Consider the following 26,258-nt stretch of genomic DNA (forward strand, 5'->3'; position numbering starts at 1 on the left):
AACTGAGGGGGGGGGGGGACATCATCAAAGGCCCCGAGTGGGGATTCAGGCATATTTGCGCAGCTCTGTACAACAGAACCTTGACAAATGGGTCCAAGATGGCGGCCAATTTCATCGTAAGACAAGGAAGGGTTTTCTTTTTTTTTTAATTTTTTTTTCAACATTTTTATTTATTTTTGGGACAGAGAGAGACAGAGCATGAACGGGGGAGGGGCAGAGAGAGAGGGAGACACAGAATCGGAAACAGGCTCCAGGCTCCGAGCCATCAGCCCAGAGCCCGACGCGGGGCTCGAACTCCCGGACCGCGAGATCGTGACCTGGCTGGAGTCGGAGGCTTAACCGACTGCGCCACCCAGGCGCCCCAGACAAGGAAGGGTTTTCTAACAATTAAGAGTGTCCACAAATGGAAGGGTTAGTGGCTGAATTCTCTTGGGGAGGTAGGCAGTAAATTCTGTACACTGGAGCTTCCAGATAAGACTCAGTTTGGGCTTTAGGGAAGAGGCTCTGTTGTTCCTTTACTTATGGGAGTTTAGAACAGATTCCCTCCTAGTCCTTTACAATTATTGGATTCTCTGGTGACAGGAGACCCTTTGGTGACCATCACAAGGCACAGATACCACCTACATCTAGAGGGGAGAAAGGCCGTCCGAACGCGCCAACACAGGCCCTCCCAGCCCCCACACCATACGTATGTGGTCTGCATTTTAAGTTTATTTGTTTACTTTGAGAGAAAGAGTGAGAGTGGGGGAGTGGCAGAGAGAGAGGAGAGAGAGCTCCACACTGTCAGCGTAGAGCCTGAGGCCAGGCTTAAACTCACAAACTGGGAGATCGTGACCTGGGCCAAAATCAAGAGTCAGACGCTTCAACGACTAAGTCACCCAGGCACCCCTGTGGTTTGTATTTTTCTTTTTAAGGAATCAGACAACCACGGTGGAGTCTTCTAGTGGTTACGCAGCTCTGCTGAGACACGCACGGGAGGGCACTAGAGCAATTTTGATGGTCAAGGTGAAATGCCAATTTAGCGATTTCCCTGTCGGCATTGGCTGCATTTTACGAGAAAGCAGATGGTCTTCTGTGCCCTTCTGTAGCTAGTCTGTGGACTGATTTGGCAACCACAATGAAGCAGATAAACACAGGGCCACATGCGTCACTCGTCCGTCTCACTCACTCCATGAGTTATGGGGCGAAGTTGGGCCCTGGACTGAGAACACATTTTATCCATTATCTTGGAGCTTTACAAATGGTGAATATTTTAAAGTTTCTGCTATAACACAAATCACAACTCACATGCCAGTGCTGACGAAAGACAAGCATGGTTTTGTTTCGTTTTGAGGGAGAGAGAAAAAGAGAGAGCCAGCGGGGAAGGGCGCTGAGGGAGAGGGAGAGAGAGCATCTCAAGCAGGCGCCACGCCCAGCCGGGAGCCCCCTGCGGGGCTCGAGCTCACGATGCCGCGGCCTGAATTTGTGCCCCCTCAAAATTCGCATGCTGAATTCTAACCTCCAAGGTGATATTGTTAGTGGGGTCTTTGAGAGGTGATTAGGTCATGAGCAGAGCCCCCCCCAAATGGGATTAGTGTTGTTATAAAAGAGACCCCACAGACCTTCCTTGCCCCTTTCATAGTGTGAGGATAAAATGAGAATTCTAGGATCTAGAAAAGGGTCCTCATCTGTCTCCCAGCCTCCAGAACTATGAGAAACAAACGTGGTTTTTTTTTTGTTTTGTTTTTTTGTTTTTTTGCCTTATAAGTCACCCAATCTATAGTATTATTGCAGCAGCCAGGATGGACTATGACAGTGGACTTCAAGACTAATCAACCTCCAACATTGCACCAGTGTTCTCCCAGGGACTTTCAAGAGGGGCTAAACTCTGCCAAGGATCATAGGTCCTGAAACCCTAATGCCTTGTTTTATTTGCATATTTCTGTGACACGAAACTTTGTCTTCCACGGCACGTTCAGGAGCTCCGGTTATAGAAGAGGTTAGTCCCTAACTTTGTGGTCCGAGTTCCCCTTCCCTCTGGTGGAGCAGTTCCTCTTGATAGACGCTGTCTTTGAGCATTGTTTCTCCAATGAACGGATTCCTTGAAAGGCTAGTATTTTGTTTTGGTTTGGTTGGCTTTAGTTAAAGAGCGCTAAGTGTTTCCGAGGTAAATATTCTAAGTCTTTTGAGCACTTCCCTTTGAAAGGGAGCAAGCGTTAAGAGAAAGGAACCCGTGTACGCCCTGGAAGACCGTGGCACAGCATGACAGCATGATTTGTTGGAAGCCAGTCTGTGGGGGAGGGATGGGAGTGACAGGAGAGGAAGACGAAGGAGGAGACCCAGGGGAGGCAAGAAAAAAGAGGACACACACACACACACACACACACACAGATTGATTTAATGTCTCAAGGCTCTTTATTCATCCACCACTTTGTTCCCACGACATCACCAAGTTCAGGCAAAGGGTGATGATGGTGAACGTGGAAATAGCCACAGCCTTCCCAGTTGCCCCCCTGCCTCTCACGTCACCTCCTCAAGTCCATTCTTCACGTGGCCTCTAGAATGATGCAAAGGGCTGGTGAAGTCTATTCTCCACCTTCCTGTCTCATTTCGCCCCTGCCACTGCCCCTTGGCCTTGAAGTGTCCAAAGGCCAAAGTCGATGGGGAGCATCAACAGTGTCCGGCTGCCCGGGAGTGAGAGGTTACGAGGTCTTTGCTTGCTCCTGAGCCTGAAGCCTGGGATCCCAGGGGGCTCCCTGACCTCCCACATCTTTTCCCAAGGGGCCTGGAGCCATGCTAGTGGTGGGAGAGGGCGAGACCCTCCCCTCTAAGAAAGGAAGGAGGAGAGGAAGTACCATTTGCGTTGTTTCCTCCTGGCTGTCCCGAAGACCTTTAAGCAGATCTGTGTTCGGCGTCGCTCACGGATGAAACGTCACCCTGGGCCACACTTTATAACTTAAAAGGAAAGTATGCTCCCTCCTGGAAGGTGCTAGCTAAGCGCTCTACAGGGAACATTCAGAACATCGAGTTGTTCTCTATGGGTCTGTGGAGAGTGTATCGACATGGATTTTTCTGTGTTCGCTACGCGTAAGTATATGTTCTCGAAGCGCTCCATAGGACAGTGGTCACCGCCCCCTCGACCCGGGTCCCTCCCGTCCCCTGCCTCGCCCCTTACATCACAGAACACTTCTGCTCTGCTGTCTGCTTCATTTCCGTGAAGGTGGCCTGGGCTTTTTCTTTTATGGTGTCCAAGTCCATGTTCTGGAGATTCTGGAGCTGCCCGAGAATAGAATCCTTGTCCTCTTCCTCCTCCTGGTCTTCGTCCACCATTTTCCGGAGATCTTCGGGCAAGTCCACGTCATCTCCAGCCATCTGGATTTGGTTCTCATCCATTTCACTCTGTGCAAAAAACACAAACGCGGAGCTCGAGAAACCACGCGGAAGCAACCGAACCACCGAACGAACAGAAAAAGCAGCAGGAAGACCCTCCGCTGGGGGTGAATGACGCGAATGGCACGCTCGGCTGTGTCCCCGCGGAGCCTGGGCTCGGTAGCAATCGTGGGGGCTGGGGGGGGGGGGGGCTGGTCGCCGCGCCCCTCCCTCTTTGGCTGCACCTTGGGCCGATCACGCGTCCCACAGCAGCGGTCCCCGGGCCCCGCAGCATCAGCATCATCTAGGAACCTGTTAGAAAGCCAAACTCTGGGGCCCCGCCCCAGACCCCCCCCCCCCCCCCCCCCCGAATCAGGAGCTCTTGGGTGGAGCCCAGCCTTGCGGGTTTTAAGAAGCCCTCCTTGTCCTGCGGTGCCAGCAAAGCCGGAGAATCACAGACCGACTCGTAGACTCTTGCCTCAGGGCGGCTTTGCGAGCTTAAGCAGTCTGTGACTCAGTGGCCCTGGCTGTTCCCACCCTGGAGGGTGGGGGCTGGGCTCACCGCGGCCTGACCCGGCTCCGTCACCGTAGCAACTTCTGCTTGACCTTTGACCCTTCCCCCTCTTCTACTAGGCACAGAATCACGTCAAATTCAACCTTCCCCCCTTCGCACCCGGAAGTATGTCTGCCACATAGCCCTTGGTTATTAAGTGAATCGGCTGTGTCACGGCTGGTACTCACATCCTATTGTGCGACCGTCACAGTTTGCCTTACATGGTTCTTTTTGTGACTCCAAGAGGGGCCGTTCCGCAGCGACGTATAGTGCATGCCCCACCCCCGTCGTAGACATTCCTTTACCCCTTTGGCTGTGGGGCCTTTGTGTCTTAAGTAGAGAGAAAAATCCAAAGAAGTTTCCCTGGGAAAGGTGAGGGTACTTTCTATGCCCAGATGGCTGTATCCGATGATTTCTGAGATCAGGTTGTAACAGGAGGCACACAGGGCGCCAGGGGCCCAGAAGATTACAGACCATTAGAAAAGCAAAGGATGGGAAAGAGCTCAGCAGACTTTGGGGCTCTCCCACCTTGTCGGGCGGTGACCAAAGGGCATGCAAATTCACACAAAGATGAAATGATCGCTTAGGCCTTTTTTTAAAAGGATATATCTCTTTATTTGAGAGAGAGAGCGAGACAGCGTGAGCAAGTGGGGGAGGGGCAGAGAAAGAGGGAGGGAGAGAGTCCCAAGCAGACTCTGCACCGTCGGTGCGTAGAGCCCGATGCGGGGCTGGAACTCACGAACCGCAAGATCGTGACCTGAGCCGACCTCAAGAGTCAGCCACTTCACTGAGCCACCCAAGCGCCCCACGAACGCTTCGTCTTCATCAGACCTCACCGATGTGATTTTAGAAAGATTTTGACACCTGCAGCTCTCCCGGATGGCGTGAAGGTCAACACTTGCAGGAGACTATGAATTCCCCTCGCCTGGGTGCTGAGAATAAATGACTGTAAACAGATATCGGTTGTCTCCGGGTACAAAGAGCGAGCCAGAGTGAGGTGTATGCTCTGTGCTCCATCGGTAAAGTGGATTTCCTGGGCCTTCTCCAGCTCTAGGGCCCCGTGGCTCCCTCCGAGTTCCTTCTTCTGGTTGGGTCTCTGGCCAGAGAGACGGCAAGCCGGGTTTGCAGAGACGCTTGAGAGGCTGACTTGGGATGCAGAAAGGACGTGCCCTTTGGGGGTACACCCTGAAGGCCTCTGGGAAGAGCCGCTCTCGGCCGCAGCCTCCCAAGGGCGAGAAGCCTCTCCCTGCACTTGGCCAGGCCTTGGCCCCTCAAAGCGCTTTAATGGATTAATTAGTTCCTCGTCAAACTGTTGTGGGGATTAATTAGTTAGTTAATCCGCAGGGGCTCCCAGCCAGTCCTCCATTTCTATTTATTTTTTATTTACCTACTCTAGAAGTTGCCTTTCTTGCTAATTACCCTCTGGGCGTTTTTTGCGGGGAGGAGAGGAAAGGCAGGACTTCAGCCTGGCCGTTCTCAGTTCGTGGAAATACACGACCTCTCCCCTCTCACGCACCCCGAAATAAAATAGAGTGATTTGAAAAGGCTTTCCTGGGAATGCTGGCACCCCCCGCCCCTCTGGTTGGGAATGAGATCTCTGGATGTCACCAGAGTCAAAACTGGCTGGAGAAGCCGCTGTGGCCTGGAGGGACAGGTAGCTAGAGGGGGGACAGGGGCAGGTAGCTAGAGGGACCAAAGTGGGGTGGGCTGGCCAGTGGGTGCTCAGAGAGCCGGCCCGTGCATGAGGGCGGTGTTCCCTGCCTTCCTTTCATCCGGCGACTTCGTCATGCTGCCTCGGGGGGGGGGGGGGGGGAAGCTTTGGAACAGATTTTCCTTCAGGGAGGACTTTCAGGTTTATTCTCTCTTCATTCCTCTTGCCTGGGGCAGGCCGAGCAGTGGCATTCGACTTTGCCTCACAACTCACAGAGGGGCTCTTGATTGGCACCTCCTACCAAAGCGTTTCTCAAAGTGGGGTCTCCAGGCCAGCAGCCTCGGCAGCTCCCGGGACCTTGTTAGAAATGTACATCCCCTGGGGCGCCTGGGTGGCTCAGTCGGTTAAGCATCCGACTTCGGCTCATGATCTCGCGGTGCGTGAGTTCGAGCCCCGCGTTGGGCTCTCTGCTGTCAGCACAGAGCCCACTTTGGATCCTCTGTCTCCCTGTCTCTGCACCTCCCAAACTTGCTCGCTCTCTCTCTCTCAAACATAAATAACCATTGAAAAAAAGAAAGAAAGAAGTGCACATCTCAAGCCTCACCCAGACCTGCTGTGGGGGCGGGCCCAGCAATCTTCAACTTAGCAATTGCCCTCCCGGTGATTCTGGTGCATTGCTTAAGTTTAAGAACTCTCCTTCCCTTGAAGACAGGACTGTGACTCACTCATCTACACGTCTCAGAACCTAGCAGAGTGTCTGGCATGTAGACACAGACAGTAAATGTTTATTGAATGATTCAAGGGGCCTGTGGTCAGGGACTACAACAGCGTTAACAATCCTTAAACACACAGGTCTGCCTTGCCGTAAAGAGCTCTATTTTCATGGCTGCTGACTTGCCTTTCCACTCCGTTGGGCCAGTGTGCCGGGAGGTCCACTGGTGGCTTGAGAATCAGATTGCCTGAGCGGGAGGGTTACCACCACCACTTATAGGCTGTGTGACCTTGGGCACCTTACACAACCTCTCTGAGCTTTACTTTCTTATCTGTAAATTGGGATTCTATTATTTGCCTTAGAATTGTAGCGGATTACTTAGATGACATCTGAATTATTAAGCAGTCAACCGGGGGTGGCTATTCATAAACAGGATAACTCCCAGGGGTGGGCTGCAGATTCGCATCGGATAACCGTGACTCCTGCCTATGGCGGTCAGCCTTATCAGAGCCCTTGCTCTCTTCGCACCTTCCCTCTGGCCTAGAAATGGCCCCCCACTCTCGTTCCACAGTCACGTTCCTGGAAGGCTGGGCCTATTTGTTTCCTTTCTGCACAATGTCTTCCGTTCTGGGAGAAAGCTGCCGGGCTGCTCACCCTTTGCCAGACCCGTGGGAATGTTTGTGGGAGCCGGCGGATGAGCACTGAAAGAGGTTCCAGGCTCCCGACCAGCCCTCCGTTCCCCCCATCCCTGGCTCCGTCCCTCCCTGGGAACCTTGTGCCATCAGGTTCCCAGTACCGGACCTCCTGCCCTCCTCATCAGGCTTAGCAGGACCCAGCCCAGGAGCTCACTGCACTCTCTGGGGCACAGGCCTGGTGAAGGGGCCAGAGAGGATCCAGAATACATTTAGGCCGGGAATTCGGGGTCCCGGGCAGCCCGAGTGTGGTCTAAAAGAGGGCCGTGGGCTCTGGGCGGGCCTGTCTCTTTGGCCCTAGAGACTTTTCACCCCATGTGAAAGAATGAAGTCCAAGGGACAGAGGGGAGCCCTCTAAAGCATGGCGCCCAAGGCGGGTGGCTCCGATTGTCCAGTCTAAAGGGAGTATTCGGTGTCGTCAATGGCTATCGTCACCATCCTTCTAGAAGGACAATGCTATTGACTGTCAGCAGCACGGTTGCTTCAGGTGACGATTCCAGCACTGGGATTGATTTCCTTGGGTAATCGACTAAGGGTAGGACAACCAGGTGGGGCCGGCAGGGGCTAGAGGACAAAACGAAGCCCTTGGGAACCAAGCCTGGGCCCCAGCCTCATTAGTGCTGGCTCCTAACCATGTGAGCTGGCCCCAGACCTAGGACAGGCCAAGGGCGAGGGTCCTGTGTGTGAAAAGGGGTCTCCTGTGGCGGAATGACACGATTCCCCCCACCGCGGCCACCTATGGCAGTGGAAGACCTGGCTTCGAGTTCCTGCTTTGTCACTTGCCGGCCCCATGGCCTTTCACAAGTCACCTTACCGCTTCCGATGCCCGGGGGAAGGGCCCTAGAGGATTACTGAGCAGATCGAAGGAGACGTGCCGTGACACGGTCCCCTAAGCTTCAAAGCCCTGGACGAGGGTGGCTGTGGTTATCAATATTTTTGAGAAAAAGGACAGTTTGCTCTCACAATCCCTGCTGAAAGGGTCCCCATGATAAAGAAGGCACGGACAGCGACGCAGAGCGGGGAGAGTATCGGCCCTGGAGAGAAAGATCCGGGCCAGAGCAAGCCATTAAGAAGAATAAATGAAATTTATACGGCGGCCCCTGTGCGGCCTTGTCTCCTGGCCTAATGAACCTCCCTGATGACGGGGCCTTGTCTGTAATCCAAGCAACGAATGGCTTGCATAGACTTTCTGCTGCCCACTGACAAATCAGCCTGGGGAGACCAGGGATATTTTGACACATCAAGGAAAGACAGTAATGCCTCCGCACACCCCCAGATGCAAGTTATAGACGGGATGAATCAGCTCCAGGCAGGGAAAGAGCCTGAGCCTGAGAACCACGGTGTGAACGAGTGAGTGAGTGAGTGAGTGAACCAGCCGACCGTTAGGGGCCAGACAAGCTATACTTTACTCCCAGAGGTTCTGTCTCAGAGGTCTTCTCATTTCTAGAAATCTTACCAATTTGGGATATCGTTTAATGCAGTTAAAAGCTAATTATTTTTATGCCGGCTGGCCAGAAGCAGTTTTAATCTCTTGGTTTTTAACCAGATTTATAATCTTAATTGCCAGCGCTGAATGCCCCATTATTTAAATAGCCCCACACCCTGTGACTGATTTCTGACCTTTCCCTGAAGGCTCAGCACCACCCTGGATTCACGCTGCGCCCTAGATTTTGACAAACTGGCCTTCACCTTGTACCAAACTGGAGATACGTTGACAAACGATCGTTATCTTCAACAGTTAACCGTCAAAAAGCTGAGCGTTCACCACATTTTTCCAATCTAGTCAATCAGGGGCGCCTGGGTGGCTCAGTTGGTTAAGGGTCTGACTGTTGATTTTTGGCTCCCGTCATGATCTCACGGTTTGTGAGCTTGAGCCCCACATCCAGCTGTGTGCTGGCCGTGTAGAGCCTGCCTGGGATTCATTCTCTCTGCCCCTCCTCCACTCACTTTCTCTCTCTCTCTCTCTCTCTCTCTCTCTCTCAAAATAAATAAATAAACATTAAAAAAATAATCTAGTCAATCAAACCTGGATATATAGCAAATACCTGTTTGTTTGATTCTAGCCAGGTTTTATTTTGGTTTCGGTTTGTTTCTTTCTCTTTGGTCTACACAATTCCAAACAGCTAAGATTAATGGATTTCTTTGTCGAGTTGCTCTAACACTAGATGTTTCCATCTCTGTGAGGACCACTGGCTGCCAGTCTTTACAAACCTCCTCTTACTGGCCTAGGTATGAGTACAGGGGCTGTACTGGCTTCTAGGCAAGGAGACAGCCACCCCTCGTTCCTGTCCTGCCGGAACCTGAGACCCTGGGGGAGCGGGGAATAGATTAAAGAACACAGCCAGTCCACAAACACCTCCATGGAAAATTAAAGGGAGCATGGCCTGCTTTGCCAAAGGTAAAGGGGTATTCGGGCCGGACCAGGAGGGAGGGAGGCGTGAGGCCCGGGGGGCCAGAGTCTAGCAGACCCACTCACTCATCCTTGTTCTGAGCATTTACCGCTGAAGGTCAGAGCCAAGTGTATGTTCTATCCCTTAGAACAGTGGTTCTCAACCCTCCCTGGGCCCCTGAATCCCGTGTGGCGCCTAGAAAAATGGCTAGCACCCACCCCCAGAGGATTGGCTCCAATGGTCCGTGGCAGGGGCTTTGACGATATCATTTGTTAAATAACTTTTTTAAATGCTTATTTTTGAGAGAGAGAGACAGAGCGCGAGTGGGGGAGGGGCAGAGAGAGAGGAAGACACAGGAGCAGGCTCGGAAGCAGGCTCCAGGGCTCCGAGCCATCAGCACAGAGCCCGACGCGGGGCTGGAACCCACGAACCGAGAGATCATGACCTGAGCTGAAGTCAGAGGTTTAACTGACCGAGCCACCCAGGTACTTCTAGGCGATATCATTTTTAAAACGTTTACCAGGGGCGCCTGGGTGGCGCAGTCGGTTAAGCGTCCGACTTCAGCCCGGTCACGATCTCGCGGTCCGGGAGTTCGAGCCCCGCTACGGGCTCTGGGCTGACGGCTCGGAGCCTGGAGCCTGTTTCCGATTCTGTGTCTCCCTCTCTCTCTGCCCCTCCCCCGTTCCTGCTCTGTCTCTCTCTGTCCCAAAAATAAATAAAACGTTCACCGGGTGATTCTCGTATCTGAGCAGTGTGGGGGATCTTGTCTGCGGTTTGCTAGCTGCTACGTCCGTTGCACCAACGTCTTCCCTCCTCAGCCACTTGCACAGAGGGTGTGGATCTGACTTCTTCGGTCGAAAGTGTGCACACATATAGGACCCATACGGAATGGGAATTTCTAGACACCAACTGTGTGCATCTTCCACTTCTATCCCTTACAAAGGCATTGCCGAGGGGCTCAAGGAGCTCCTAAAGGTCACCATCCAAGCCTCTCATTTGTTACAGAGGGGGAAACTGAGGTCCGGAGGGATAAAGAAACGTGCAGAAATGTCATTCAGCCGGTTAGGGGTTAGCAGCCTGCACTGCTGTGGCCGGTGGGGTCACATCGGCCTGGGGTCTTATCTTGCTTCGCCATTTACAGGCGGTGTGACCTTGGGAAACCCCTCTTCCTCTCCGCCCGCCGCCCTCCCCACCAGGGCTCCCATCCCTGAAGGGGAAATAATATCTACCTCCCTTACAGGGGTGGGGGCTGTCAGGATCACCGGACAATGCCGGCATGGCAGAGTGGGGTGTCCCACATTGCCGCTGTACCCATGTCCCCTGGCTCTTTCTCGCCGTCCCCATGTCCCCGCAGGACATTCAGTCCATGGCTCTTTCAAGGGCACGAGTAGACGGAGCAAACTGAGCTGGGACAGGATGGGGAGGAGAAGGAAGGGAGGGCCCCTGGCCGGGCCTCGATGGCCTCCAGCCCCGCCCCCAGAAACAGCTGCTGGGGAGCAGGGGGGGGGCGGTTTCCGTGTCTCAGACCCTGCTGGGCGGCCCAAGGGCTCCGGATCTGGAGGAGGCGGACAAAGGAAGGTCCACAGAATCCTTTTTTTAAGAGGCAAATTTTAAATTCCGTTCCAGGGGAGCCTCCAACGTGACATTAGTCTAAAGACAAGTCCACCGGTAGATTTTCTCCTATCTTCACCTTTATTCAAAATGAATGATGCCCTGAATAGAGCAGACCAACACCAGGTGTAACCAAATCATATAGCTCAGCAGGGGGCACAACATTATTTTTCAATGACTAACCTAGATTGACAATTCCGTTAATAGGATTAGGGTTCATTGTGGAACTGTTTTCTCTTATTAATTTGGCTTGACTTACATATACATTTTGAATTGGCTAGGGAGAGGGGCGCATTTGTTTTTAGAAAGCATCGTGTGGCTTTCTTTCAAACGCGTTACTTCCTCTCTTTGCAGACGTGTGGCATTTGAATTATAACACAGACTTTGTACTTTATACGGTTAGAATGTCTAACCCAGACTTGTTCTTTTCAGGAAGATTTATTTTTAATGTAACTCTTACAGCAGACACATTCTTTCTGCTGTTTTCGATACTTGGTTCTCTGTATTTTTTTTCCCCCTGTTCCCAATAACATCCGACTTTCGGCAAACATTTCGTGTGTGTAGGTGTGTGTGCACACGCAATTTCTACACGGCAGGCACCGTGCGAGGCGCTGCAGACAGAGATGAACAGCTCAGCCCCTTTGTTAAAGGGCACACAGTCCAGCAGGGGCGACTACCCAGGGTGGTAAGATCGCGTAAGAGACGTGCACTCGGGGATGATGGGAGCGCGACAGGAAGGGCAGTGGGGAGAAGAGGGTCACAGAAGTTTCTAGAAGAAGTGGCACTAGACCAAAGTCTTACACGGGAAGCAAAGGGGTCGCGGAGAGCAGAGTGGAGGGAGCAAAGCAGGAGGAAAGTCCAGTCCGAGCAGGGAGTTGCAAGAGACGAGACCGGAAAGACAGGAGCCACTTAATGGCCTACAGGTCAAGGGATTGGGACTTGATTCTCGGAAGTTAGGATAAGGCTTTTTTTTTTTTTTTTAACCAGGGGAGAAACAGGGTCAGATCTGCATCTTGGAAACCTCACTCTGCCATTTTGAGGGCAAGAGCCACTGGTGAGCTGTTGTAGTAAGAGAGGTGAGAAATGCTGGGGCGCCTGGTGGCTCAGTCGGTTGAGCGTCCGACTTCAGCCAGGTCACGATCTCGCGGTCCGGGAGTTTGAGCCCCGCGTCAGGCTCTGGGCTGATGGCTCAGAGCCTGGAGCCTGTTTCCGATTCTGTGTCTCCCTCTCTCTCTGCCCCTCCCCCGTTCATGCTCTGTCTCTCTCTGTCCCAAAAATAAATAAACGTTGAGAGTCGTCCCACACAGACAGCTGGTAGCTGAAGGCCACAGCAAGACGCCGTCCCCTGGCCAGAGTGTGCAGATTCAGTGGGAAAAAGAGCAGACCTGGAATCTTCCAAAACTGGGGGGGGCGGCAGACAGGGGAAGGCTAAGCCACGAAGAAGGCACAGGAGAAACAGTTGCAGGGCAAGGCCTGGAAGCTGAGGAGAGAGAGGGCTTCCGGAGGAAGCGCTGGCCGAGGCGGCAGGAAGGGAAGAGAAACACAGAGGTGTCCCGAGAAAACGGTAGAGCCGCCTGCTGCGTCCAGACAGGCTACCCAGCATCCGAAGGAGGAAGGTTTCAGCGGAGCTGAGGGAACCAGTGACTCGGGGAAGGTACCTAGAAAGGACTGTTTGCTCAGCAGGTGCTAGCTGCTTGTTTTCCTTGGGAGAGATTTGCCCTTCTTTCTAAAGGAGAGACAACAGACATGGAAAAAGGACACCCCCTGAAGATACAGGACAGGGGGTGATCAGCCAAGCGAGACCCAAACCTAACGTGAGCATCATGGATTCCTGTGGGCACCAGGAGTCCTCGGGGTACCTGTGATTTGAAAGCCAGAGGACGTGTCCACAGAGTGCACATGCGGGCAGTTTCGTATGAATACCTCGGATTCCTGCAGTTTGATCACTGCACTTATTTGCTTCTGTGATTCCTGCAATCATCGTCCAGGGCGCCGGGGTGGCTCAGTGGGTTCAACGTCCGGCTTCGGCTCGGGTCACGATCTCACATCTCATGAGATCGAGCCCCGCGTCGGGCTCTGTGCTGACAGCTCGGAGCCTGGAGCCTGCTTTGGATCCTGTGCCTCCCTCTCTCTCTCTCTGCCCCCTGTCCCACTCACTCTCTGTCCCTCTCTCTGAGAAATAAATAAACATTAAAAAAGTAATAATAATAAAAGGGGTCGTCCCAAGACCCGGGTGCAATAAATGGCATTGTCATTAGCAGTGACCGATGAGGTGGGAGAGGAGGTTTTTTACTGTGCCCTGGGGGGCTGGGCCCACATTCCTCCTTTTCCCAGTCCACAATTCCTCCCCCCACCAGTCAGCAACCAGTGAAACTCTTTCACGGCAAACGCCAGCCAAATAGTTGCTTTAGAAAATACGGTTCTAATTCCAAAATGCGACATAGTTATCCTCATTAGATCTGACAGCTCCCGGGAAGACATTTTCCTCAAATCTGCTCTCCGTTGGGCCTTGGTGAGGGGAAGGGCCCAGAACCGCCTCCTGCTGGCTGTGTGACTCCTGTGCCGGTGACCCTGGGGAATTGTGAATGAGGCACCCAGGGGGCATCCCTCGTTAGCTGGAAGACCTAGTGAATGTATCCAGCTCCCCGTGGACCGCTAATACCATTAGAATGGCTGCTTACCCAATATGGACTTTATAAGACAACACGGGGCTTAGCAGTCTGCAGCTCGAGGGGAGGGAAAGGTTGTTATTAGGAGCTCAGGAAGGTCCTGGTGCCTCTTGCTTTCTGGCCAGCCCTGCTTTCTTGTTGGACGGTTGTGTTCGTTCTCAAGGCCACCCTCCCGGGCGGAGATACGGTTTCGAGACGGTGGAGGGAGCATGGGACACAGAGAGCACTGGGTAGAAGAATCAGGAGGCTGGAGGTCTGTGTGGCACAGTAAGAGGTGTGACCTTGGGCAAGTCCCTTGATTTAAATGAGCTTTATGATTATGCAGTGACGTGGGCTTTTTCAGATATGTGAAAAATAAGTTTAATGAAAATAGAAATACCATTCAGACACTGGGGTCAAGGAGCCGAGTACCAGGGGCGGTCCAGGAGCCCACACCTGCTCCAGAAGGAGAGCTTGGACAGGCGGGAGGTGTCCCACACCCGGAGGTTACGGCTGATTGTTAACAACAATGAGTAAAATCCTGCAATTGGTAGGATTTGTCCTTACCAATGTCTTTTGATGACCTTTTTTTTACAGTCGCCATGCCCTGCCTTCCATCCCCAGGACTTATAACTGGGAAGTTTGTACCCTTTGACCACCCTCACCCATTTCACCCACCCCACCCCCACCTCCGCCCACCTCTGGCAACCACCAATCTCTTCTCTGTATGAGTTCTTCTTCTTTTTTTTTTTTTAGTTTTATTAAAAAATTTTTTTTTAATGTTCATTCATTTTTCAGAGAGACAGAGACAGGCAGAGCGTGAGTGGGGGAGGGACAGAGAGAGAGGGAGACACAGAATCCGAAGCAGGCTCCAGGCTCCCAGCTGTCAGCACAGAGCCCGACACAGGGCTCGAACTCATGAACTGCGAGATCATGACCTGACTGAGTCACTCAGGCGCCCTCGAGTTCTTTTTTTAAAAGATTCCACATGCAAGTGAGATGATACAGTACTGTCTTTGTCTGACTTATTTCACTTAGGATAACACCCTCCAGGCCCATCTATGTGGTTGTAAATGGAAAGATTTCCATTTTTTAGAGCTGAATGATATATATGTACACACACACACACACACACAGCAGGATGGCTGGTTTTAATTCAGTATCGGATAAGTAATTAATTAAGTGAAGTAATCAAGATGCCAAGCCCCGCGAAGAGGATGTACATAACGGTTAGGGGGTCTGTTGCCCCGTCTCTAGCCTGGCAGCTCCTGGCCGGGCCTCCCCTGCGGCTCCAAGGGTGTGGCCCTGGCCACCGGCCCCTCATTCCTTTCCCTGGGTCACTGGACACACTGCCGTGGCCTGGAGCTTTCCCAATCACAGTGATGCCCGGGGGCACTGCCGGAGGTTCCAGAGCCTCCTTGCTCCTCATGGGAACATCCAGGAGATAAAGACCTGAAACTTCAAGCCCCATTATGGTTTGGGGGTGACATTCTAAAGGTTCCAGGAGTCCTTCTGCACAATCAAGGAACACCTAAGAGTTACATCCAGCTCCAAATATGGAGCAGCCCGGGCCCCTCCAGATAAGTTGGCCTGGTCCGGCAGGAGAATCCAAGCGCGGCTTTCAAGGCCCAGGGAAGGACTGCCCCCCACAGTGGTCATTCCCCCGACGTCAGGGCTGAATATTCCAACTCCTTCTCCTTGCCCTCAGTCACTGGCATTTCAAAATCCCTCTCCATCCTGCTGACCGCGGAGACGGCTAACACCAGTTTGTCTTCTGGCCCTCTGTCCTGGCGCACCGCGGGAGGATCCCGCTGCTCGGACACTCCCCTCCCAGCCTGTCCCCACACGGGGCCCCTCACGGGCGCTGCCACCTCCTGTTTTGTGACAGCTGCTCCTTGGAGAGCCCACCAGGCCCTTCCAGGGGCGCCAGCACAGCAACCGCTTCACAATACAATGCACAATCTGGTCCTTAGCAGCAACCGAATAGACTCCCCCCCCCCCAAAAAAAGTTCACGTCCATACATTTATTTCTGTCCCCCACCGCCAGAGTCCCTGCTACAACCCACAGACCGCGCGGAAGAACTGATCAGAGCGGCGGGGCCGTTCCCTGCGGCTGCGCGCGCGCGCGCTGCGTTAGGGACACCAGGGGGCGCGTGGGGCCCGGCTCCTGTCACCAAAGGATTGGCCGCTCTGCACGGACAGGAAGCTGCCGGCCAGGGGCTGATCTCAGCCTGGCAAACGCGTCTGTCCCCCAGCGCTCCCTTCTAACCCTGGGCAGGGGATCGGGTCCAGAAGGCCCGCTGCGCCCCGAGCCCGGATGGGGCGGGTGCCAGGGGAACGTGTGACCTGTAACAGCCACGGGAGACGGAGGGGGTGTCCAAGGGTGGGGCTGGACTTCACGGGGTAAGGTGCTGCCTCGACGTGGGGGCGTTTGTCACACCTGGCGACAATGGGACAAAGCGGAAGAGGAGAGCGGTGGGGTTGTATGATACATTTTCTATTGATTACTGTTTTATGGACAGTGTAATTGGGTTGGAGTTTCCACGTGCTGTGCGAAAAGCAGGCAATTGTCCTGCTGGTATTTTTAGCATTTTTTTCACACCACAGGCCTATCCTCGCAACGTTGTGCAGCATCAGTCCATTTTCACAAAGTGCAGCCATAATATCAAAGAGGCCCAGGGAGGCCCCCATCTGAAAGCAAACTGCAGGGAAAGAGTAAGTGTGGAACGCTTTCAAGGGATATCCTCATCTATTTCCTTGGATTGTATTTGGAATTTAGTAGCGGCTCCCAGGTCCCGGGTGAAGCCATCTCGGACGACCCAGGAGGGGGAGAGGCCGGGTGTCTGCCGGGCTTTGGGTGGGATTCACTGAACTCCTGAGCAGTACAGGCCGCCCCCAAAGCCTTCATGCAGGTTTAAGCCACAAAACTGCGCTTAAACTTTGGGGACACCTCGAACGCTGAGAGTAGGGATCGCAGAGACCTTGGGGGGCCACAGGGAGCTGTGCTCAAACCCTTTCGTAAGGCACGCTTTTTCGTGGCTGAGAGGCCGACGTTCCCATCCCGGTTCCGTCGGTCAGTAGCTGTGGGTGTTTGCCAAGCAACCTGACCCCCCCGGGGGCCGCAGTTCCCTCATGTCTAAAAAGAGACAGTGACATTAGATTCTTAGGTGAGCTCAAAGGTCTTCCTCGGGGTCGAAGAAAAAAAATCAGGTGGGGTCTCACACGCATTATACATTTGAAGCAGCTATGGGAAAGGGGGGTAAATGAGCCTTGGTAAATCACGCAATGAAAGATCCTGGGCTCCACTGTTGACAATTTGTTGACTTCTTGCTCCCGCATCCCACCCCCAGCTGGTTTCAGGGAGCAGAAGCCTGTGCAGATATAGTCACTGCCGCTCCCCTGGGCCTGATTCTCTCCAGAGAGGATATGAACGTGCACATTTCGTGGCTTATAATTCTGTCCTCTTTTTGTAGCTTTTGTTGGGAGAGGCTCTTGTCCCAAGGGATAGCGTGACTCTAGGCTTCTGGGAATTATTTTTTCTTTGAAGACCGTCAGGGCCATGCTGCTGAGCCTTGCGTGAGGTGCTCATCCCTGAGGCTCTGGAAATGAGCAAGGCCGTTGAGACCTCCGTGGGGAGAAAGCAAGCAGGAGCTCAGATTCTTGACCTCGAGTTGTGGCACCGTTTGGACATATCAGTGTGCTTCCGCGAGGTCTTTGAGACCCCCAGCTCTTATTAGGAAGACATAAGACTTCTGGGCATAGAGATAATTACAGCGAAATAAGAGCTGTCCTCTGCTGAGCTCTTTCCATTAGGCAGGTGGCTGTACAAGGTCCTTTACGCGATGTTAGCTCAGACAAAGACTTTGTGAAGCAGGTGTCATTGTCTCCATTTTACAGATGAGGAAACTGAGGCCCAGATATTTTAAAAAGCCATCTGAGGTTGCACCGGACTTAAAACCCGGTTCTCCTCAAGACGGCCGGTGCTGTCCCTGGAGCTTTGGATAATCCACTAGACAATGGGAGTGGCGGGGACCGTGTCTAGTGCCCCACTCTTCCAAGATGCAAGCACAACGCAAAAAAGCATGAGGCTGGAATCAGGGAGGCAAAAAGCAAAGACGTGCTTTTCAAAATTCTATGGTTGCTGTGAAAATGTTTAAATCTCACTGTGAGTTTTCCTTCCCTCTGTGAGAGCAGAACATGGTTCCTAGGGCATCTAAGGGGCCAGTCTCCCCCACAAGTTGGGGCTGAATTTAACTCTTGGGTGACTTCAGCACTGACCTTGCAGGGACAGCCAAGCTCCCTCCCCCGCTTCGATTAGTGCTTGTAGCTTCTGAAGTCAGCTTTCGGGGGACCCGCAGGGGACCCATGGGAGCCGTGCATCTGAGCCTGCCATAGCATGGCCACACATTCTCTTCCCATCCGTAAACCAGGACTTGACCAGAATCTACAGGCGTTCGTTCTCACCGCCAGCACCGAGATGGATAGACGCCTAGTGCGGGGTGATGACATCACCTCCATAAAGAAGGAACAGACCGTTCCTTTGAAATACAGGCAGAATATGGTAGAAGGTCTTGGGCTCTGCCTTTCCCGCCTGTGTGGCCTTTGGCAGGACGGACTGACCTTCTCCATGCTTCTGCTTCCTCTACCATAAAACGGTGGTGATAATGGAACCACCCCAGAGGACTGTTCGAGGATTAAATGGGTTGATATGCACGCAGCCCATAGAACATCATGTGACACATTATTTTGTATTATCAAATACCAGCGATATTAAATACCAGTGATGATTTCCTCCTTGTGTATTTACACAGAGAAGTTCTATAATCTTTACATAAATTTACATAAAAATAGCATTTGTGGCTTTTAGCTCCATTTGGTGGAGACAAAATGGAAGTTTATAGAGGTGAAATGACTGGAATCTACTTTTCACGAACTCCAAGTTCAATGCTCTTTCACGACATCAAACACCTCAACGAAGACAAACAAATGTGTGCGCGTGCGTGTGTGTGTGTGTATTCATAAATGTGACCCTTTGCCGATAATCAAACATTCTCCATGTGCTAGGATCTCAGAAATTATTGGATGCTTACTGTGTATAGAGCGTCTCACCTTTGGGAGCCTGTACTTTTCTCTGAGATGGACTCTGAGGCATGCCCTCTCTGCCTTTTTTTGTGTGAATGCGGCATCTCTTTCCATCCTAAAAGTAAAAGAATAGAATAAGCCATCAAAGGATAGACAGAGCTACGGACATTCCCACCAGACGCGGAGATAAGCCTTCCTACGCCCCCAAACATCTGCCTCTCTTTCTATCATCATTCTACTGTCATAACTCACTGCAGACCCCTAAATCCCAACGGCAGCTTGGTTCTGGGAATCTCTTTAGGACGCAGCCCAGAGAGGGGCAGAGTGGTTATGCCTAGTGTATGGTTGGCCTCAAGGTGCTGCTCTAGATACGACTTGGGACCACGAACATCAGAATCACCTGAGTGCCTGTTAAGAATGCAGCTTCCTGGGTCTGATCTCACACTGACTCCTCAGAATCCCTGGGGGCGCAGATGAGGGGAATGTATGTTTTTAACAAGCTCCCCGAATGATCCTTCTTCAAGTGAAAACAGCGTCGCAGAATCCTGGGCTGGGGGGTCCTTAGAGGCACATGGGATTTAGGGATCTATAGAAATCCATTTCCCTTCATTGTCACCCCTTCTGGACCCCAATTTTTGTACAGCGTTCCCTTCCCTGTTTGGAAGGAGGCGTCCCCAAATAAGGTAGGGTAGATTTCCATAATGCTCTGGGGACCACCTACTTGGACTTGGGCTTATGCTGGTTTGAAATGGACTTCCTTGCTCAGGATGACCTCGACAGAAGCAGCCAGCTTTGGGGATGTCTCCAAAGCTCACAGTGACTGCCTCCCCTCCCAGCTGCCCAGAGACGGGCATTACTAGGGGCTAGATTTATACGCCGGCCCTGCTCTCTGACCGTATTGAATTGGCCCAAGCTGAGTAAATGAAATCTTTTCTCCGGGATCTCTGGGACTGAGAAAGACACATTCGCAGTGTGGCTGGAACAGGTGAACTTGGAGGCCGTGGGCCACCATTGTCCCCAGTCCACCCGGTCTGGGTGGCCCAGGGGGAGCTGACCACTGAGAAGAAAGAACAGAGCAGCCAGGCAGCCACAGGAGCAACGGCAGGAGCCAGGAAAGAGCTCGTGGCTGGCTTCCCACCGTATTCTGGTTCCTAGGTTAGGCCCGTGTGAGGCCTGGCGGGGTAAGGCATTATTTGCACGAAAAGGAATTCTGTTTTCCTTTTCAGGTGGCTAAATTGGCTTCTATTTCTTCCCTTCACGTTCGGAAATCATCTTAACCATCACACAGAAGGCGGCCTGAAGGAGGGGCTGATCTGAAGCCATCCGGGCCCTGGGCGCAGGCCCTCCCTGAGCCCACTGCCCGTCTCCAAAGGTCGGGCCCAGGGTGGGCACCCGACAACACAGGCTTCCATATTCTGCCTTTGGAGGGGGAAACAGGATAAGTGACTTGCCCGAGAGATCCACGAGCCGGGGCTTGGGCAGAAGCAGATCTTTTCTCCCCAGTATTTCACTATGAAAATTTTCAAGCGTACAGAAAAGTCGAAAGCGTTTTACGGCGAAACGCGTATATTCGCCATCTATAGTCTACAGTTAGCATCTTACTATACATGTTTTATGACATACTCATCCCTGTCTCTACCCGGTCATTTACCCATTTTATTTTTTGGTACATTTCAAAGCTGTAGACATCGGTACTCTTTCCTGCAAACACTTCAGCACGCAGCTGTGCTTTTGTTGGTAGTTCTTTTTTTTTTTTTTTCCTTTAAGTAAAATTTGTCTACAAGTAAGTGCACAGACCTTGATTGCTGGTGAATTTTATGTGGCAACTTGACTCGAGACACAAGGTGCCCAGATTAAACGTGGTTTCTGGGGGTGTCTGGGAGGGTGTTTCCAAAAGAGATCAGCACTCGAATTGATGGACTGAATAAAGCAGATTGGCCCTCCTTGGCGTGGGGGGGGGGGGGGGGGATAACATCCAATCCATGGAGGGCTTGACTAAAACGAAAAGGCAGAGGAAGGGAGAGTTCTCTCCTTCTCCGTCCGTCTGCTTGGGCCGAGATCTCAATCTTCTCCTGCCCTTGATTAGGACTTACACCATCAGAGTTTGGAACTTTCCCAGTCCTCCCAGCAACTTTCCCAGGCCTCCAGCTTGCAGACAGCAGATGGTGGGACTTCTCAGCCTCCGTAATCACGTGAGCCAATCCTGATAATCAATCTCACGTACCCACATATACCTGTGCGTGTATGCATATGTATATTTCTCCTGTTGGTTCCGTTTCTGTGTGTAACCCAAGCCCCTATTAAGACATGAAAAACATTGCTATCACCTGAGAAACTTCTCTCATCCCCAGCGAATACCTGCTCCCCAGTCACTGTCCTTTATCCACCATAGATTGGTTTTGCCTGTTCTAGAACTTTTTATAAATGGAGCCATATACTATGCCTTCTTTGGCAGAGCATAAAAAACTTTTGAGATCCATCCAGGTGGTGGTATTTAGCGGTGGATTGTTCCTTTTCATTCCTGAGTGCATTTGTCCTATATGAATATGTCATGTTTGTTTATTCATTCTCCCGTGAACGGACTTGCAGTTTGGCCAACATTTGGTATTGTGTCTTCTTAATTTTAGCCATTCTGGTGTGTGTCGTGGTACTTTAGTGTGATTTTCATTTTCATTTTCATGATGACTAATGAGATCAGGTGGGTTTTTTTTTTTTTATGTACTATTTGGCCATTTGTGAATCTTTGTGAAGTGTTTGTTCTTTTGCCCATTTTGTTTTGTTTTTATTACTGAGTTGTAGAAATTCTTTACGTATTCTCGATCCCAGTCCTCTGTCAGATACGTTTTGCAAGTATTTTCTCTCCGTCTGTGACTTGCCTATAAATATTTTCTTATTGGGGTCTTTTGATGTACAAGAATTTTCAATTTTGATAAAGCCTACATCATTTAAAAATTTTATGGCTATTGCTTTCAGAGTCCTGTTTAAGAAATCTTTGCCTACTTTCAAGTTACAAAGATACTGTTTTTCTCCTAAGTGCTTTATGATTTTAGCTTTTATATTTAGTTCTGTGATGCCTATCAAAGTTCGAGTAACAAATGGTCGCACAGAAATGACTGTACCACAACAAAGGTAAAGGGACATTTTACTATTGAGAGAGATGGTGGGGGGTTGCGGGGGGTAAATGGACTGTTGTTGCGTTCTAGGTGATGAAGCTATTGAAAACTCAAGCAACAGGGGCGCCTGGGTGGCTCAGTCGGTTGGGTGTCCGACTTCGGCTCAGGTCATGATCTCACAGTCTGTGAGTTCAAGCCCCGTGTTGGGCTCTGTGCTGATAGCTCAGAGCCTGCAGCCTGCTTCAGATTCTGTGTCTCCCTCCCTCTCTCTCTGCCTCTCCCCTGCTCATGCTCTGTCGCTATCTCAAAAATAAATTAAAAAATTTTTAAAAAGAAAAAAAAAAAAAAAAGAAAACTCAAGCAACAGACCGGAAGCCGTGCCTCTTGCCAGAGGGAAGCAGGCTGGCCCCATTGGCCTGCTACCATTTCTTAAACTGGGCGACTACATAAATGGATGATATTCACACACACACACACACACACACACACACACACAGCCACGTAGTTGGCAAATAACCCAACCCACGGGATTGACCACACCATTCAGGCATTCTGGCCTTTTCTTTATCCAGATAACTTAGGGACACAGGGACATGAGTTAACACACAAATGCCGAGTCTGTGACCAGGCCTGTTGCTTGGACGTCTTAAATGATTATTTCCATGATCAGATGTCTAGTCTAAATTTCTGACAGGTTGCTTTGTATTAGCTCACTTGAGCTGAGAACATTAGGTGCGACTGTTCTACTTCTGTTTCTTCATTATCCTTGTGTCATGTTTGTCTCCACACCACCCACCCCCCCCACCCCCCCCCCCCCAACCGCCGCAGGCAAATCTAGCCTACACTCTAGGGATGCTTTTCTTTGGTCTGAGCTTCATCTCAGTGCCAACACCGTGGTGGCAGTGGCGTTTATTATTATTTCTTTGACTTTAATTAACTGCAGAGCCCAGCATAATACATTCTAGGTAGTTTATAAGCTACGATTTCTTTCAAAAAAGAATTCAGTAGACAAGGTTTCCATTAAATGTAGGCCTTTAGGGGCGCCTGGGTGGCTCAGTCAGTTAAGCGTCCCACTTCGGCTCAGGTCATAATCTCGCGGTCCGTGAGTTCGAGCCCTGCGTCGGGCTCCGGGCTGACAGCTCGGAGCCTGGAGCCTGCATCCGATTCTGTGTCTCCCTCTCTCTCTGCTCCTCCCCTGCTCACACTCTCTTTCTCTCTCTCAAAAATAAACATTAAAAATAATAATAAATAAATGTAGGCCTTTGTCCTTGTTAGTCAGGTTCCTCTAAGTCATTAACCTTTCACCTATAATCATCTTAGCAAAAGGACTTAGGCAACTATTACGTAAGGGATCGTTAGCAAAAGGGCCAGGATGGCAGCAAGAGATACTCTTATTAAATGAGAAATTCTTTTTTTTTTTTTTTTTAAATAGGCTCCATGCCCGATGTGGGGGCTTGAACTCACGACCCCGAGATCCAGAGTTGCATGCTCTACTGACTGAGCCAGCCAGGCGCCTGAGAAATACTTTTACTAAATACTTTTTTTAAAAAATGGGCATTTAACTTCAAGCTCGGGCTTTAATTCTTTGTTGTTATTAAGGGTCTTAAATGGATTCTACCTTAAATTCTAAAAAAATTACATACAGATTATGCTTAAAGACCAGTCTGCAGCAGTGAAAAATTGGTGGTGGGATTCACATTCCGTAACGCCCAGCTAAAATGTTACTGATGTTTTATTTTTACTTTTTTATTTTTATTTTATATAGCCAGGGGAATGCCATGTTCTGGAGGTACATGGCTGAAGTATTTAGGGGTAAAGCATCATGATGTTGGCAATTTACTTTAAAAATGGTTCTGTCTAGGGGCACCTGGGTGGCTCAGTCGGTTGAGCGCCCGACTTCGGCTCAGGTCATGATCTCACAGTCTGTGATTCGAGCCTTGCGTCAGGCTCTGTGCTGACAGCTCAGAGCCTGGAGCCTGCTTCGGCTTCTGTGTCTCCCTCTCTCTCTGCCCCATCCCCACTTGCGCTCTGTCTCTCTCTGTCTCTCAAAAGATAAATAAACATTAAAAGCATTTAAAAAATTAAAAACACCAAAACCATTAAAAAATGGTTCTATCCATCCAACTAATCATCTATAAGCAAATATAACAAAACGTTGACTGTTGACCTTTTTCAGAGGTTTATATGGATATTCATCATTCTGTTCTGCTTTTCTGTAGCTTTAAAATCTTCATAATAAACAGTCCGCAAAGTTACCCACAGTCTTTGGGAAGCCAAGTCTTAGGACATAATCACCGTGTTGTGCTTTCTAGCGTTTAAAAAAAGATTAAAAAAAAAGATTGTGCTGCGTGTGCCTCTTCCAGGAGCAAAGCTTTCTTACAGTTTGAAAGCTTTCTACACGCTAGGAGGGCGAGTTTGGGCAAGACCGTAGAGACAGGCTCACAGTTCGTCATCTGAGCACTTCGGCTGAGGCTAATTAAAACGAACCTTGACCAGAGCAAACGTTAAGCCGCTTTAAGAACGACACATAGATTCATTATTGTTCACTGCCATCCCTATGGGTAGGACACAGTAACCGCTGAGGCTGGGAAATCGGTCCCCGAACAGAACATTCCTTCCTAAGGCTAGAGGCAAACAGCACGAGAAAAGGCGTCTAAAAAAGCAAAGACAAAGAAACCGGGAAGCCCGAAGAAGGTATGGCCAGAATTCATCGCTTTAGGCTCTTAAAGGGAAACGAAGCCACGCGTACTCACTTCTCCTCAATCATTTGCTTTTGGTACTCCTCATATTCCTCTCTAGTCATGCCTTGAGCTGCTGCAGGATCAGAGGTCCCTCCTTCTTCTTTTTTTTCTTCAGACCCGCCACCAAATCCTAAGTTCTTTACCTGGTTGCTGATCATAGTTTTCATAAAGAAAGCCATCGTTTCTGCTCCAGAAAAATCAAGCCAAAACTCAGGCAGAACCCGAAGGCAAACGAACAAGCACACGAAGACAAAACTCTCCAAATCTCAACGACGGCAACACGTTCAAGAGCGAGGGACTCTGCACAGCCTCATCTGCTCAAGGGCATGATGGCAGGGAAGAGCGGTACTCGGGCGGTAAGCTGGATTAAAGAGATGAACTCCTTAATACAGGGAGGCAGATGGTTCAGATTACTAAAGCACACCATCGGATGCAACCGACCACTTTCTTTTTTTTTTTTTTTTTTTTTTTTTTTGTTTCCATTTTTATTGAGGTTGTTCACTTCATTTGAATTTTCCAATATGTGACAAAATTTTTTCATAATAATATCTTTCAAACCCTGCAACATCTGAGGTTGAACTCTTCTTTCTAATATCGTTTACCTGCACTTTCTATCAATGTTCTTTTTTTGTTCTTTTTTTTTTTTTTTTTTTTATGAAATTTATTGACAAATTGGTTTCCATACAACACCCAGTGCTCATCCCGAAAGGTGCCCTCCTCAATACCCATCACCCACCCTCTCCTCCCTCCCACCCCCCATCAACCCTCAGTTTGTTCTCAGTTTTTAAGTCTCTTATGCTTTGGCTCTCTCCCATTCTAACCTCTTTTTTTTTTTTTTTTTTCCTTCCCCTCCCCCATGGGTTCCTGTGAAGTTTCTCAGGATCCACATAAGAGTGAAACCATATGGTATCTGTCTTTCTCTGTATGGCTTATTTCGCTCAGCATCACACTCTCCAGTTCCATCCACGTTGCTACGAAAGGCCATATTTCATTTTTTCTCATTGCCACGTAATATTCCATTGTGTATATAAACCACAATTTCTTTATCCATTCATCAGTTGATGGACATTTAGGCTCTTTCCATAATTTGGCTATTGTTGAGAGTGCTGCTATGAACATTGGGGTACACGTGGCCCTATGCATCAGCGCTCCTGTATCCCTTGGATAAATTCCTAGCAGTGCTATTGCTGGGTCATAGGGTAGGTCTATTTTTAATTTTCTGAGGAACCTCCACACTGCTTTCCAGAGCGGCTGCACCAATTTGCATTCCCACCAACAGTGCAAAAGGGTTCCCGTTTCTCCACATCCTCTCCAGCATCTATAGTCTCCGGATTTGTTCATTTTGGCCACTCTGACTGGCGTGAGCAACCGACCACTTTCTGAATTAATACACGAGGCTAATTCCAGAAGCAAAAAAAAAAAAAAAAAAAAAAAAATCCTTCACGCTATCTACCCATTTCTCAATTTGAAATCATTGAGCGCAGCAGGGCTTGGGCGAGAGTCTCGTTCCGATTAATCAGAGCTGACCGATGACGCGCCTGCAATGGAATTTCCAAATTCCAGCCCCGGAGCACCACATCCTGTTGAAAACGGAGTCCGGTGAGACTCAAAACCCAAAATGCTTCATTAAGCAAAAATAATCCTTTGATCCATCATTTTATCCTATCGGACTCTAAGTACTGTGCGAGGATTTGCCTTTTGGTTTGCCTGAATTCTG

General features: G+C 50.4%; 1 protein-coding gene across 1 annotated transcript; it reads right to left on the reverse strand.

Moving 5' to 3' along the window:
• Nucleotides 1-2,417: 2,417 nt before the first annotated feature.
• CPLX4 (complexin 4) lies at nt 2,418-24,960 on the reverse strand. The gene is made up of 3 exons (XM_047828001.1): nt 24,554-24,960; nt 18,715-18,802; nt 2,418-3,378 (listed from the first exon to the last, which is right to left on the reverse strand). The coding sequence occupies exons 1-3, from the start codon at nt 24,718-24,720 to the stop codon at nt 3,151-3,153; spliced, it is 483 nt and encodes a 160-aa protein (XP_047683957.1). The 5' UTR covers nt 24,721-24,960; the 3' UTR covers nt 2,418-3,150.
• Nucleotides 24,961-26,258: the final 1,298 nt, after the last annotated feature.

Source organism: Prionailurus viverrinus, chromosome D3, assembly GCF_022837055.1.
Source record: "Prionailurus viverrinus isolate Anna chromosome D3, UM_Priviv_1.0, whole genome shotgun sequence".
In the NCBI taxonomy this organism is placed as follows: Eukaryota; Metazoa; Chordata; class Mammalia; order Carnivora; family Felidae; genus Prionailurus; species Prionailurus viverrinus.